Raw genomic sequence first — 17,021 nt, 5'->3', positions numbered from 1 at the left:
TATTTTACATACAAAAAATTAAGAACTGTAAACATTATTTATTTTTATACATATAAAAAATAAAAAATATACATATAAAAGTGTTCTATTTTACATGCAAAAAAATAAGAATTATAAAAATTATTTATTGTACATAAAAAATAAAAATATTATATATAATACAAATTATTTATTATTATATATTTATATATTTATATATTTATATGCATATGTTAAGTATGTATAAAAAAACTATTCAATGGGCTCAAGCTTAGCTCGAAGCTCGATTTAAACCGAGCCGAGCCGAGCCAAGCTCGAATAGCTCATGAGAAGTTCGGCTTGTTGCCACCCCTACATCTAAACATTCAACATAGCATTCTACGCAATCACTCGAGAGAGTATTACTAATTTCAGAATATAATAGTCAAGTAGGTTTCTAGACTATCTGGTCATATTCTGGAAGCAACACCATCCCATGCCATTGAATTACAATGTCTAAATCTTAATTAAAATACATGATAAAATCACCTTTAGAACAAAGACAATTAGCTTACCCATCAATATCTAGCTTCCTTAAGAGATGTGGGCCCTGCTTAGTCTTAGACAGCTGAACTCGTACGGCTAGGAGCTCAGATGCTATAGTCTCTTTCAGTGATACATTACTTGTAGTGAAACACTTTTCAACAATGAATGAACCTGAAGGGTGCATTGACAGCTCTCTAAATTGACCTTTGAGCCTTCAAATAACACCAAGAAGAAAGAACAGAGTAAACAAAGAGAGAGAAAATTAGAAATGCAAGAAACTTACAAGTTGCAACTCTAGTGTGAAAGCGTTTACATAGTCACATAAAAACAATGTCTGTAAAGGGGTGTGGTACTAGAAATCTCATTCTTAGCAACAGAGTCTTAGAATTGAAAATGTTGGAAGCATATAGAAGCTCACAAGAATAGTTGAAAATGTTAGAAATCCAGGATAAAACCTCAACAGAAAATATTACAATAACAATCAATACACACTCACAGGAAAAAACCATTTAAAGTAGCAATGGTGGGATACAACAAGTGAGTTATGCCATTGTTAGGTTAGGTCCCTGCATAGGTTTTTATTCTTTAACATGCTCCCTCATGTGAAAGCCCATCAGGCTTGAAGTGTGGACAAGCACAGGCTCACCTATACCTTGTGCTTAAATTTAATCAACTCTAAGTGGGGGCAACGAAGATTGAACACTAGACCACTTGATCATGTAAAGAGACTGGGCTGAATGGGCCGTAACAGCCTCTCTTGTAATATCTTTTATTTTATGTTGATGGGCCACACTTAATGGGCCTGTTATTTATTCTTTTATTTCCTTTATGTAATTGCCAAGCTGGCCGCCCACTTAAGGGCATACTTGTCATCATTAATTTTTTAGATCTTAATAAAATAGGGTTAGAGGAGAATAGAGAATTAATTTGACTCCTTCTCTTACCTCTTCTCTTTGCCATCTTCTTCTCTTATACAGTTATTCAGACCGGTTTTATTCTGCTAATCACTAAATTTAAACTTGATATTAGAGGACTGATTTACATCTTGGTATCAAAGAAGGGGGTCATATCACTTGATAAGGGCATTGTAGACATTCCTATTCAATTATCAATAAAAGATCACTTTCTCCTTTCCATATTGTTACACTCTGATGTGTGGGAGCCATATCACATGCCAACCATGGGGGGTTACAAGTACTTTATCCTTTTTATTGATGATTATTCACGTTACACTTGGATTTATCTCATGAAATCTAGGGATGAAGTACCATCTATTGTGAAAAATTTTCATGAACTCATCCTCACCCAGTTTAATACTCGTATCAAAATATTCCGTTCTAACAATGCTAAGGAGTATTTTGAGAGAACCCTCTCCACCTATCTTGAAACTTTTGGGGTTATTCATCAAAGTTCTTGTTCTTACACTCCATAACAAAACAGGGTGGTAGAAAGAAAGAATAGGCATGTGGTTGAGGTTGCCAGATCCCTCTTGTTTGCATCCCATGTTCTTGTAAAGTTTTGGGGAGATGTTCTTATTACTACCTTTCTAATCAACCGTATGCCCTCCCGGGTCCTTGGCTTTAAAACTCCTTTTAGTCTTCTCTTCCCGGATGAGGATCTCTTTTCTCTTCCTCTCCGTGTGTTTGGGTGTACTTGCTATGTGCATATTCATAGTCACCAAAGGCACAAGTTTGAACCTAAGGCTCATAAGTGTGTGTTTCTGGGATATGCCTCCACACATAAGGGTTATTGCTGTTTTGATCCAGTTCGTGGCACCCGCTTTGTATCTTGGGATGTCACCTTTGCCGAGTTGACTCCCTTCTTTAGTATTTCTCCTGAGGGGGAGAAATCTGATGAGCCCTTTGATGTGTCTCCAGCCGTTCCTCTTCCCATCCCTTGTGAGTCCGATCATGGGGTGTCCACCTCTTCCACTGGACCTACCTTTGATATTCCAACTCCTCCTCCTGTTCCTACTCTCCAAAGGTGGTACCAAAGGCAGAGATTCAGACATGTACAGGTTGTTCCCACTCCTTCAGAAGAGCGTCTTGCCACTCCCATCATTCCTAAGGAAACAGGTCAGCCCTCTATTGATCCATCTCTAATTGTCCCAGACCTTGACCTTCCTATTGCTCTTTGCAAGGGCAAGCGGAAGTGTACAACCCATTGTATCTCCAAACACTTATCTTACAACCTTCTCTCCCCTTCCTACTACTTTCTTGCCTCTGTGTCCTCCCATGTGATACCCAGGTCTGTACCGGAAGCATTATCTCAAACTGAATGGAGGGATGCTATGATGACTGAACTTGATGCATTGCATAAGAACCATACCTGGGATATTGTGGACTTGCCAGAAGGGAAGGAACCAATGGAATGTAAATGGGTGTTTACCATTAAATATCACTCTGATGGCTCTGTTGAGAGATTTAAGGCTCGGTTGGTTGCTAAGGGTTACACCCAAATGTATGGCATTGACTATCTTGAGACATTTGCTCCTATTGCTAAGATGACTTTAGTCAGGGTTTTACTTTCTCTAGCAGCTACTTTTGACTGGCCCCTACACCAGTTTGATGTTAAAAATAACTTCCTGAATGGAGACCTGCATGAAGAGGTCTATATGTCTCTACCTCCAGGAGTGTATGGGAAAGAAATGAAAGGCAAAGTGTGTAAACTACACAGATCTGTTTGCTAAGCATGGTCACATGAAGCTGAAAGCCTTTACTGATGCAGATTGGGCAAGATGTAAAGATGACAGAAGGTCCACCTCTGGTTATTGTGCTCTGGTTGCTGGGAATATTGTGTCTTGGAGGAGTAAGAAACAATCAGTAGTTGCTAGATCCTTAGCCGAAGCAGAATACAGGGCAATGGCTCATGGTGTGTCAGAATTACTATGGTTACGATCCCTTCTAGAGGAATTGGGGGTGGACTATGAGAAACCAATGATGCTCTATTGTGACAATCAAACTGCTATCAACATTGCACATAATCCTGTTCAACACGACAGAACTAAGCACATTGAGGTTGATAGGCATTTCATAAGAGAAAGAGTCTCTTCAGGAGAAGTTTGTTTACCATTCATCACATCAGAAGAGCAACTGGCTGATATCTTGACCGAGGGAGTTCCAAGGGGGAAATTGACACACTATATAAGCAAGCTGAGCATGCTTGACATCTATGCTCAGCTTGAGGGGGAGTGTAAAGAGACTGGGCCGAATGAGCCCTAACAGCCTCTCTTGTAATATCTTTTATTTCATGTTGATGGGCCACACTTAATGGGCCTGTTATTTATTCTTGTTTATTTCCTTTATGTAACTGCCAAGCTGGCCGCCCACTTAAGGGCATACTTGTCATCATTAATTTTTTAGATCTTAATAAAATAGGGTTAGAGGAGAATGGAGAATTAATTTGACTCCTTCTCTTACCTCTTCTCTTCGCCATCTTCTTCTCTTATACAGTTATTCAAACCTGTTTTATTCTGCTGATCACTGAATTAAACTTGATATTAGAGGACTGATTTACATCTGATCAAACAGGCTCTAATACCATCTCAAGTAACGGTTCAACCTAAGATCTTAAGCTGTTAGGTGAGGTACCTGAATAGGTTGTTGTTCTCTAACAATAAGGAAATATGCTTGGCACATCAATAAGTCCAACATAGTTGTCAAGGCATCACCCAGGCGATTAGGCACTTTTCAAAGAACGCCTCGCCCAAACGCCAACTATGTTAGATTGTTAGGCGCATGCTTAGTGGGCTGAAGCAAATATATATTATATAAATAATTATTAAATAAAAAATATATAATATTTTATTGGTTGTTTTAGTTTTTATAATAGAACCTATTGCATGTAATCATACTTTTGTTTTGAAAGTAAAAAAAAAGTTAATCTTCGAGGGTTTCACATTGACAATAGAATTGAAGTGTCGAACTGAGGAAGATGAGAGAACAACAACCACCATCATTCCCACACAGTCCTCTAAAGTCAAGGTGAGTTAATCAGTTTTATTCTTCTTCTTCTTCTTCTTCTTAGTTCTGTTCTCTGTTTCCTGGTTTAAAACAGTGGTTACACCCCATTTTCTCCTCTTCCTTTTTGTATCTTTTCTCCAAGTTTTTTAAACCATTTTATTGGACTAAAACAGGGGCTCTGCCTCCTTTTGTTCTTAAATTTCCTGCATGTTTTCAGCTTTTTTTTTCTCATTATTGGTGTCTGAAACGGGGCAGAACACGGGCTCCGCCCCTTCTTTTATTCTTCATATTCTTTTATTTTAGTATTTTTTTCACCAGCTTTTCTAGGTCTAGAACAGGGACTCTGCCCCCTTCTTTTGATCTTAATTTCTTCCATTTTTTAGCTTTTTTTTGTTCTCATCATTGGTTTCTGAAAGAAGGGCTCCATCCAAGTTTGGTTTTTTGGGAAGCTTATAAGATGCTTTTTATTATTAAAAAAAGTTGGGGGTAACAGGTGTTTCGGACTGTATCTTTTTCAAAAGATACAATATGATACGCCTGATACGGGGCTTATCGTATCGATACTTTGAGCCATGGCTCCGTCCCTTCTTTTCTTTTTCTGTTTTAATATTTTTTCACCAGATTTTCTGGGTCTAGGACAGGGGCTCCGCCCCCTACTTTTCTTTTTCATTTTCTTCTTTTACTTTAGTATTTGTTCAGTTGCTCCCTATGTATTGTTGATCTAAGAAAGGGGCGCTGCCCCCTTCAGTTCTTTCAAGTTCTAACTTTTAACTTGTAAGTTGCAACTCTAATACATTGTTTTGCCTACTTGAAGTAACACTGCAAGAAACACAAGCATAAAAGTAAGTGCAGAATACATAAAACCAATAAAAACTAGTTCAAAAGGGGTAGAAATCCATCGGCAAGTCTTGGTTTAAATTCCATCACCTAGGCGAGGGCTAGGCACCCGCCTAAGCGCCTGGGCTCCCCATGGTCGCCCAGCCTCGCCTTGGCGGCTTGATTTAAAGTATCGGAAATGCTAAGTGTATCAGAAAGATAAATTTAAGAGATATCGGGATATGCACGAAAAATTAAGATACACATGGAAACGCATGGAAACACTATAGGTACTCCAATAAATCATAAAAATACATCAAATAACATTAAATATAAGGCCTAAATGAGCTATTTATACATGAAAATCACAACCTTTAGTGATTTTTATGAAAAAAATATATCATAATCATCATACGGGAACATAAGGGTATTCTCTAATAAGGTTATAAGTTATAAATACAAAATATAATCCTAATAATTATTTAAGGAAGCATTTTCTGTAATTTTTTAAGCAATTATTTATTTCTTATTCAAATAATTACTTTATTCAAAAAAATGTAACAAGATATAACTCTATGGATGTGATAAATCATACATAGATTTACAACATGATAAATATTAAGGTTAGATCACACCAATTAGAAAAGATATATGTTTTTATTCTAAAATTACAAAACGTTTAAAAAATAAATATTCTATGTTTTACAAAAATAATAAATAATAAATCTTTTTTATTCTAAAAATTACAAAAAATGATATATGTTAAAGAAATTTCAATAGATCTATGGAGATGGTAGATCACCCATAGATCTATGACACAATTAGTCTTTAAGGATAGATTACACCAAAAGTATAAAATTTTCTTTTTTTTTCTGTTATTTTATATTTTCTGAATTTTCTTTAAAAAATTACATAGATCTATTTAAAGCACAAAAAACATATAGGATTATCAACACAAGGAGTATATCAATCTATATACAAGCATTTCCAAGCATCAAAGCAAAAAACAGATACAAAATATTGCAACACAATATCAATAAGTTGAACAAAATACCTATTTTTGCAATTTTTAAAAAAACATAAAAATTCTTGAGTTTTAGAGGTTCTTTTTGGGTTTTTTTAAAGATCTTACAACCAAAGAATGTGTAGGGATGATTTGGTGAGTTTGGGAGAGAAATAAGGCTTTTGGAGAGAGTTATAGGGCATTACTTTTTAAGTTTTTAATTTGTTTTTCGGCTACAAAAGAGTTGTACTATAACCGCCAATACACCTTGATACATCCGTATTACGCCCCCGATAAACCTCAATACATCCCCGATACGGGGTCGACATGGCAAAAAGAGACAATACAAAGGATTTTGTAGCGCTTCCCATGCCGACCCCTTAAAGATACGATACTTATCAGTCGACCTAAAGCACATGTAGTGTGTGTTTGATTGAAACACTAAACCCGGACCATTTTCCAGTTATGCCTTGGTCCTTGGAGATTGATGGGCATAACTGGAAAATTACACATAACCCCTACACTTGATTATGGTATTGCATTGGTGTCGGTTTAGGCTGTCTTTGATATTACCAATCGGTGATATCCATTGAAGGTCAAAACCTCGATATGTTGGGGCAGTTTAAGTGGGTTATCATAGTGATAGGATCAGCCCATTTGCCGGACAATGTAAATGATAGGGTTTACACTCACTCTGATGGAAACCTAAACTGCCGACAATGGATTTCAATTGTGTTTGAGATTTGGTTTTGCAAAATATGTTTAATTCCCGAGAACCATCCGAGCAGAGAGTGTGACACTACACCTTGCAGTCATGGGAGAGGTCCTTCCCTATTGGGTAGTGTTTAATCATTATGGGCTGAGAAGTTAAGTGTAAAAGGCCATTAAGGGTTGATTACTTGATGGGCTTTATCTTACTTAAGTCCATTATCCTTGGTGTTTCAGAGGATGACTGGATTCAAGGATCATTTAAGTGTAAATGTTGGACCCATTTTGAGCCCATAATAATGTGCTCAGGGGTTCACTGCATTCGACAGTGAATTCGGCCAGGCCTTTTCACTGAGGTTGGGCCGAACCCATGTGGGCTTATGTTGAAGGGAAGGGAAATCCATCATATGGATGGCCGAACCATGCAGGGCGACTGGGCGAAATTTCAAAAATTTCTTTCTCCCTTCCGGGAATCCTATTCCCTGATTTAGAAAAACAACATTTTTCAAGGTTCGTTCTTGAAACAAACCAGACTAGATCTGAAACCAAGAATAAGGGAGGGTTATACCTGATACGGAATCCACGCAAGTAACTCCCAACATAGGTGTTCATGCCCAAAGAGGTCACCAAATCCCACCTCCACTGAAGATGGCACAACTTAGGATGAGGCAGGATCAGAATTGCAATTCATCAGCAAGGATCGCACAGAGGAAGTGAGCACAACTTCAGATCTGATTCTTCAAGCAAAATTAGAACCAAGAACTATTTTGATCCTCAACGAGAGCATTTTAGCCAGAAATTTATAAATGCTTGTCACCAGACTAATAGGCCTATAATCTTTTGATTGGTTGGAATCATTCTTCTTAGGTATCAAGGCCAAAAAGGTGGCATTTATTCTAGGGCTTATAATGTGATTGTCTGCAAATTCCTTAAAGACTTCAACTAAATCCTCTTTCAACACCTCCCACCAGTCTTGATAAAAACCCTTTGTAAAGCCATATGGACCTGGAGCTTTGGATCTATTCATAAGAAAGACAACTTTCTTAATCTCTTCATCCTCGAAATCCCTTTCCAACCATCTTGCCACTCCGTCATCAATTCTTGGCCATTCCACCCCTTATACGACTGCTCTCTCACACAAAGGTCTTTTATAAATTGATTTGAAGTGGTCCATAAATTTTCTGGCTATGTCATCCTGGTTGGTAATCACCTCCTCTCCTATCTCTAGCTTGGCCACAAGATTCTTTCTTCGTCTCCCATTTGCCAAATCATGGAAAAATCTAGTGTTCCCATCGCCTTCCTATATCCACTTGTGTCTAGATTTTTGTCTCCAACTAATTTCCTCCCTCAGTAACACATCTTCCAAATCCTTTTTCAATTGTTTCCGTGCACTCTGTTCTCCTCGGTCAACCCATTTTGAGATTCCTTTACATCCAAGTTATTCGAGAGATTAGGCACAATTTTTGCTCCACAATTCTACCAAAATGATCTCTATTCCACTCTGTTTTGAACCCTACTCTTTGTTTAGAAGTGTGGTTTTCTTGCTCTTGTGATTCAATGGCATCAGAAAGGGTGGAAGTTCTCTCTATTAAGTTTAATGGAACGAACTATGCACTATGTAAATTTAATTTTCAATTTCATGTGAAGGAAAAAAGGTCTTTGGGGATATCTGGATGGATCTGTAGTTAAACCAGATGATTCAGACATTAAGGGTCTTAATCAGTGGAGAATTGATAATGCGAAAATCGCATCATGGATCCTAGGATCGGTTGAAACTAATATAGCAATTCCTAAGAGAGGATACAAAACTGCATATGAGATGTACGAGTATCTCGAGAAAGTATATCAGCAATCAAACACCTTGAGACAATACCGGAGAGAGGTTGACATCTTCTCATATTATTAAGAGGAAAGGAAGGTTCAAGAGCATTATGCTGGGTTTATTAACCTTTGGACAGAGTATCAACTTGTACACATGGGAAATGATCCATCGGAATGTTGCGTGAAGTATATGAAGGAACATTTTGATAGAAGGAAGACTATGCACTTCCTAATGCATCTCAAGCTTGAGCTCGGATTTGTCAGATCTAATATCATGAACCGAGGAACACTTCCTGACTTGGATACTATTCTTGGGGAAATTCCGAGGGTTGAAACCAGATTTGCCACACAAACAACTCTAGATGGAAGAAAAGGGTCCAACATTGATATTGTCTTCCTAGCAACAAAACTGAAGGGGAAGAAGAACTTCTCTAAATACAGTGCTACGAGTGTAAGCAGTTCGGGCATGTTGTCTCCCATAGCAAGAAAAAGAATACATTCACTTACTGTAAGCAGTTCGGCCATATTATTATTGAATGCCCTGCTTAGCCTTAGAAAAGCAGTGGATCAAATCAGAAGAAAGGAAGCTACGAGGCTTATTAGACTGCTGTCCTTGGTCATCTCTTCAGCCTTCTCTGCTATTGGTCTGTTTGGTAAGTCACCGACCTATTGTCCCTCACCGAATCATCTCTAGTATATTGACTTAGGAGCCTCTAACCATATGACAGGGACCACACTTGGTAAGTGTTCCAAACCCCATCTTCCCAATAAACACATTATTACTGCTAATGGTGAAAAAATAGATATCCTTGGATGTGATGATTTGTATTTATCTACTTCTAAGTCATCTCCATCCCATTTATCCAAAGCTTTATTTGTACCTAAGCTTACCACCAATTTAACTTCAACTGGCCAACTTGTAGAGGAAGGTTACAATGTCTCATTCACTTCTGTTGATTGTTTGATACAGGACTGGCAAGCTGGGAGGTGAAGGGGAAGGAGTGTAGACTAGGAACTATTTGCTATGGAACTTGAGAAGAATAAGCCTACACCTACTTCTACTTCATGTTTGATTTCTACTATTTCCAATTTTGAATCGGTTAACTGTAATAATGATTGGCATTTGTGGCATAAATGCCTAGGCCATCCATGTTTACCCATTTCTATTGTTTCCTTTAAGAATGAGAATAAAGATTGCATCACTTGTGGTTTATGTAAGTCACATTTTACCTTTTCCTTCTTACTATGAGCATGCACAAGTTCCTTTTTATTTAATACATAGTGATGTCTAGTCGTCTCCAGTTGTCTCACGGCTGGGATACAAGTACCTTGTAATCTTTATTGACGATTACACCTGTTTCACTTGGATTTATTTTCTTTGAAAGATATCTAAAGTGTACACAATATTTAAACACTTTCACACCTATGTTACTACCCAATTTGATGCTCGAATATGTGTGCTACGATCGGATTCAGGGGGAGAGTATATTGATGGGGATTTCCAAAACTATCAACATGGAATTCAACCCCAAAAATCTTGTCTAGGCACCCCACAACAAAACGAGGTAGCAAAAAGGAAGAATGGGCATATCTTGAATTTAGTCAAAACACTTCTACAAGATTCTCATGTACCCTCTTGGTTTTTTGTGGAGGCGGCAACACTGCTGTGTATCTCATAAATCATCTTTCGTCATCTGTTTTGAATAACTCTTCTTCTTTTCAATCTCTAATTGACAAACCCCTAGACCTATCCATGCTTAGGGTTTTTAGTTGTGCTTGTTTTGTCCACCTTCAACCTCATGAACGTACGAAGTTAACTACACAAGCAGCTTTGTGTGCATTTATGGGGTGCAGTTTTGAACATAAAGAGTTCCTTTGCTATGATCTTTCAATTCGTCGTATTAGAATATCTCATAATGTAGTTTTTCTTGAAAGTAAGTGTGCCCTTTGAACATATTGTAAAATTCCCAGCTACTTCCATTTCCTAGTTTGTACAGTTTTGATTCTACAGGTACCTCAGACATTCCTTTGTCACCTCCACAACAACTTCAGACCTACTTCAAGAAGCAACGACCTTCTTCAGTCTCAATGCCCATCTCTGCTCCGCCACCAACTACTAATCCGATCACTCCAACTGCCTCAGTAAGTGTACCTGATCTTCCCCCTGAACCTACTGTTCCCACTCTACGCCATTCCTCTAGAATTTCTCGCCCACTTGACCGTTATGGTTTTTCACCAAACTATAGCACTTTTTTCCGTTGTTTTATCTACCACAAATATTCCCAGATCTTACCAACAGGATGTAGTAGAACCACACTGGAAAGCTGCCATGGATTTTGAGATTCGAGCCGTTCTTGAGAATGACACCTGGGACTTGGTTAAAACTCCACCTGAGACATCTCTCATAAGAAGTCGACGGGTCTACTCTGTAAAACTAAAATCTGATGGAAGCCTAGGCTACAAAGCTAGGCTAGTTGCACAAGGTTAGAAACAGGAATACAGGATAGACTATGAGGAAATCTTTGTTACTGTAGCTAAGATGACCACTGTACGACTTCTAATGGTTCTATCTTCAGCTAAACAGTGGATAATCCATCAAATGGATGTCAATTCTCCATGGGGAGTTGAAAGAGACAGTCTATATGAAACCCCTTCCTGGATATTTTATAGACTCGCAACTTGTTTGTCGTTTGAAGAAGTCACTTTATGGACTGAAGCAAGCTCCTAGGGCCTGGTTTGAGAAGTTCAGATCTGTCATCACCGATCTGAAACCCCTCTATGTCGATGACATTCTCATTATAAGGGATGACATAGACGGAATTGCTAGGCTGTAATAATTACTCAGTGAGTCCTGCAAGATAAAGGACTTGGGGCCTTTAACATATTTCTTGGGACTTGAAGTGAGCAAAAACTCCCGGAGCTACTTTGTTATTAAACAAAAGTATGTGGCTGATCTCGTCAAACTGGCAAATCTTAGTGACTCTAAGATTGTGAATACCCCACAAGAACTGAACTTGAAACTCATCAAAGATGATGGTTCTCTCCTTGAAGATCCTACCCTTTATCGTCAAATAGTGGGTGGTTTGATATATCTCACCATGACTCGACCAAATATATCTTACGCAGTTCAGATAGTGAGCCAGTTTGCATCTTCCCCAAGACAAGCTCATTTATCCGCAATTTATTGGATTATTAGATATGTTCTAGGCACCCGGTCACACGAGATATTCTTCTCTTCCTCATCCTCTATTAGCCCTATGGCTTGCATGTATGCTGATTGGGCTGACTGCCCTGACACCCGACGGTCCACTACTGGCTGGTGTGTATTCGTAGGCAACTCTCTTATCTCATGGAAGTGCAAGAAACAAGCTATTGTGTCCAAATCTTCTACTAAAGCTAAATATAGGGCTATGTCTTACGTGTGTAGTGAGATCATATATGGCTTCGAGCTCTTCTATTTGAAATACTTCATCAATCACCATCATCTGTTCCTCTCTATGTGCACAATGTCAGTTCAATTAAACTTGCTTCCAACCCCGTCTTCCATGAGCGTACCAAAAACATAGAAGTTGATTGCCACTACATTCACGATCACCTTCTTGACGGTACCATATCTCTTCCTCATGTCTCTTCTGGGCTCCAATTAGCAGACTTGTTGACTAAAGCAATGACTCGGGCTCGGCATTCATTTCTCATGGACAAACTGATGCTTATTCCTAGGCATCAGCTTGAGGGGGAGTGTAGAGATTGTGAGAAGATCTAGCCGTAGGGCTATTTTTGTACTCTCATTCTTTTGTACACTAAGGGCAGATTTGTCCTTTTATCTTTAATATAAATATATCTTTTAGGGTGTCGACTGACAAATTGGGCCACACCCACCAATCTGCTATGTTCTCTCTCTCTCTCTCTCTCTGAATTTTCGATCCGACTCTGGCAAGTTTTATTTTTAAATTTTCATTTGAATACGCTTTACATGTTATGTTGATGTATTTTAATTTTAGATAATAGGTTTTTTAAAACATTTATTTTAAAATTTAAGTTTATATTTTTTATAAACATTATTTTTAATATTTTTTGCATTTTTTTTAATTTCTTTGGCATTTTAGTAGAATTTCCTACTTTTTTTATTTTTTAGCTTTTTTTTTGTAATTTCATTGGCCCTTGTGCTTTTTTTGCGCCTTGCGCTTTTAAAACACTACCTTTTCCAGGTTCGAGTGGGTTGAGCTCAATTGGGCCTTCTATTGAAACCATTTGAGGAATCATATGACAACACAATTGGTGATGTGATGGGGGAATCAAGAAAGGCGATGACAGACCAAACACACATTGTATAATTGTCTACTTCTAAAAGGCTGAAAAAGGCTAGCAAGCTTCAAAAGAAGATGTCATCCTAACTGCTGACTGATTATTGAAACAAACAAAAGTGGCGGATTACAAAGCCTTTGTGGGGAAGGAAGTATAGGAATGGGTGATTACCAGATTTTCAAGGGAAGAGGACGGGAGCTCTTTGAGAAGCAACATGTAGATTCAAGTGTAGTTCGTCTTCAAAGGGGAAATTGTGTAAAGTTCCATGAGGGGAAATGGTCTACAAAAGCTACAGGTTCTGTGAATGAAGCGAATGAGCAAGGGAAAGTAGATTCTAGTGTAGAAGAACAAGAAGTCTGCCTCCATCAAAATTCAGGGGAGCGATTGTGGCAACAGATGGCAAGAAAATCAACCTCATCTTATTAGTAATAAAATGGTGGAGGTGCTTTTAGTTCCAGAGTGAAAAGCAAAATTACATTGAAGTTGAGTCCAGGAGTAAGGAGATAGTTCCAGAAATCGGTATTTTCCAGGATGAGCAAGTAACTGTTTCGGGTTTAGAGACTGATTATACAGTTGTGGAGCTTGGGGTAGTGAGATGATTGGGGAAAAGTGGGGCCTAGGCCTACTAATAGTAACTGAAAATTCACAAGGGGATGTGCGTTTTTTGGATCATTTCTCAGTTACCCAGGTGCTTATTGGAATGGATGGATTTTAGGGAGGAAAAGAGATGTAAGTTTTCCCGATGGAAATAGAGTTTTGAAGATTTGGCAGGTTGGAGAAAACCAAAAATTCAAAAAATAGACAACTAGTTCATGTTACCAAAGTGTTTCATCATTAAGAAAGGCCAAAAATAAAAGGCAGAGTTCAGTTGGAAGCAATAGTGATCTGGATTTGTCAAAGAATGAGGTGGGAGAGAAGGTAATGGGTCTTTTACTGAAGCTCAAACAGATGTGTGGAGAGAAAGAGAGGACGCTGGGACAAGAAGAGGATTCAGAAGAAGACAAGACTGAAAAGATGTGGAGGTAATTGCTGATAAAGTAAGGAAAATAGAAAAAAAATGTGGGTTTGGAAGTGCTGTGGAAATGATAGTGAGAAATTCGGTTGTAGAAGGCGACTCCAAAATAATTATAAGCTGGCTACAGCAGAGTGAAAAATTCCCTGGTTGTTCAGAAATGAATTCAAGAAGATTAATCACCTAGCCAAGGACATGCAGTGATTAATTCATTGAACTCCAAGAGCAGCAAATGGTTTTGCAGATCAGCTAGCAAAACAAGGAGTTAACAGGGAACATTGTTTTTGGGCTTAGTTGTAAGCCTGAAAATCAAAAGTTGATAGGTGGCAAAGTTTAAATACTAGTGGGGTAGCCGAGATAACTCAGTTTCTGTACTGTTTCTCAATTTAATTTTCTTAATGAAATTCCAATTACTGATAAAAAATGAGAGTGGAAACTGAAGTCCAAGTGAGCAACTTATTAGGCTTATCTATCATAGGAGGGAAGAATTTGGGAGAAAAATGTTCCGGGAGTTGGAAAAGTGATATCCTTTAAATGAAGAAAAGCTTTTATGGGGAGTGTTGAAGGGGGGTGCTGGGCTTTGTAGTGTTTTTAGCAGTGAGTCTCCTTGTGTTTGTAAAATGGGGAAGAAAAAGTCTGTATTAAAAGGGATAGAGGGTCGTGGTGATGTGGGTTTTGGGTTTTCAAATTTTGTGGGTGATATGTTGTTACCTTGTTGTACCTTTTTCTTGTTTATTTAATATAAAAATTGCCTTTATGTAATAGCTTGTTATATTTCAATAATGGTTTAATATAGAGGCAGCAAGGGATGGCCTATTGGTTGTGGGAGCTAAAGGCTTTGTACATATTTGTGTTTTTCTCAACTCTACTTCAACCCATGTCCTTTTTGGTCTACCCCTGACCCTTCTAGTTGAAGGTGCTAGCTAGGGGTAGACCAAAATGGACATGGGTAGCAGTAAGAAATGATTTAAACACTAATAAATTAACAAAGGATATGGCTTTAAATTGAACAGATTGGCAAAACAGGATTCATGTAGCCACCCCTATATAGTTGGGATAAGGCATGGATGATTGTGATGATAAAAAGCTTAATTTAATAAAAAAAGTATTTTTAGTTTAATTGAGCTTAAGGTGTAAGAACAGTGAATATCTAGTGAACTCAGCAAGTTCTCAATGAAAAATTACAGTTCTTGAATCAATTTCGAGTAAGGCATGCTACATACAGCCTTCCTCAGTCATATTGTGTGAACCTTTGGAACTCACCAACCTATAATTATTTAAACACTGAAAAGAACCCCTTGACACCCTTTCCTTGTGAACCCCCCTGATATTATATATTAAAATCAAAATATTTTCACAAGGTCATTCACCCAAGTTAGGCATGACATGTTCCTTATTGAAGCATGAATTAATTATCATTCATCAGGTCACAAACACATGCATCATGTGTTATTTCTTTTTGCATATTAAGGCCTTATGGTAGGGCCATACCCAACAGACCAGAACCTGCCGAACCGATTACAATGATTCTGTTTCCACAATTTTGTCCCAATTAATAATTTGGTCAGTTCTGGTTCTTGACTGTCCCAAACTAATTCAGACCCATAACCATTATTTTATTATATATATATATAAGATTTTATTAATTTTCTTATAAATTTTACCATATTTTATGTTTGAAATGGTAAATTTGAAAGAGTATACATATGATAATATTAGTTAAAAATGTTTAATTCATTAACATAATAATTTTATATTTTTCTATCATTTTTATAAAGGTTATATTTTTTCATCAATAACAATAGCTTTATTAAGAAACAAAGCCAAGAAAAGAACAGGGAGAGATAAACTCTCTTAGCACCCCCATAAAGGTACAAAGAAACCAAAAAACAAGAAAATTAGCAATTAAAATTGAGCCCAAAGCATTGCATCCCTATTCATCCCTTGCTTTGCTAGACCATCAGCTATGGAATTGGCATTTCTTTTGACCCAAACCACTTTAACTTCAACATCCTGTGTTAACCACTTCAGCATTTTCCTTTCATTGCTGTAATTCCAGAATCCACTCCTCTCATCAATCAATCATCCCACCACTAGTTTGGAGTCACCTATGATTAGCTTACGAATGCCCATCTCCTTTGCCCTCTTAACCCGTTCCAAAACTGCCATTAGTTCAGCCCTTAGACAGTCACCTTCTCCAATTGAGCCAGAGAAGAGTGTAATGAACTTTCCTTCCTCATTCCTAAAAACATCTCCAATTCCTGATGGCCCTGGATTTCCAACACTGCTCCAAATATTTAATTGGGGTCCAGGAAGGGATTAAAACATTCTTAACTGGGACTGAGGAAGCAATTTCCTTTCAATTACTTGTGAAATCTTCCATTGTAAAATCCTTAAAAAGATCCAAGGATTTAGTCCAGTGTACTACTCTGTTGAAAACCACTTCTATCATAGATTCTTTAGTTCTTTCCTTGTCTGAGAATAACCCTTGTTGAGTTGGGTTGACTTTAAGTTATTGGGCCCAGCCTTTTATTTTTTATTTTTAAGTTGTTAAGTTAGGAAGTTATTGGGCCTTAGGCCCATTGGTTTATGTTATTTTAAGTTGTGACTGTTCAACTACTTAAAGTAGCCACCCTACTAAGGGTATTCTTGTAATCTTCCATTCTTTTATTTTAAGTATATAAATCAAGAGGGGTTGGTGGCCTGAGGGGGAGATGTTCCACATCCCTCTCAGGGTTTTTGGGTGTGTTTGCTTTGCACATGTTCTTGGTCCTCACGCTCGAAGCTCGATCCAAAGGCAAAGAAGTGTTTTTTTCTTGGGTATGCAGAAAATTAGAAAGGGTACTACTGCTATGACCCAGTCTCTGAGAGTCGGTATGTTACTATGGAT

General features: G+C 37.8%; 1 protein-coding gene across 3 annotated transcripts in view; it reads right to left on the bottom strand.

The window, feature by feature from the left end:
• The window catches only part of PUM23 (pumilio 23), an 88,968-nt gene that overhangs the window by 5,135 nt on the left and 66,812 nt on the right, over positions 1–17,021 (bottom strand). For 2 of the 3 annotated variants that reach the window (XM_010272773.3, XM_088900543.1), the window contains one exon: positions 534–716. The exons of the other annotated variant lie outside the window; for it this stretch is intronic. In XM_010272773.3, coding sequence (XP_010271075.1) covers positions 534–716 — 183 coding nt within the window. The remainder of the gene's footprint in view (positions 1–533; positions 717–17,021) is intronic. 3 annotated transcript variants of the gene reach the window in all.

This window comes from Nelumbo nucifera, chromosome 3 (genome assembly GCF_055504915.1).
Source record: "Nelumbo nucifera cultivar China Antique chromosome 3, China Antique-T2T, whole genome shotgun sequence".
Taxonomy (NCBI): Eukaryota; Viridiplantae; Streptophyta; class Magnoliopsida; order Proteales; family Nelumbonaceae; genus Nelumbo; species Nelumbo nucifera.
The sequence above is the reverse complement of the archived record's forward strand: the minus strand, read 5'-3'. Positions and strand labels throughout refer to the sequence as shown.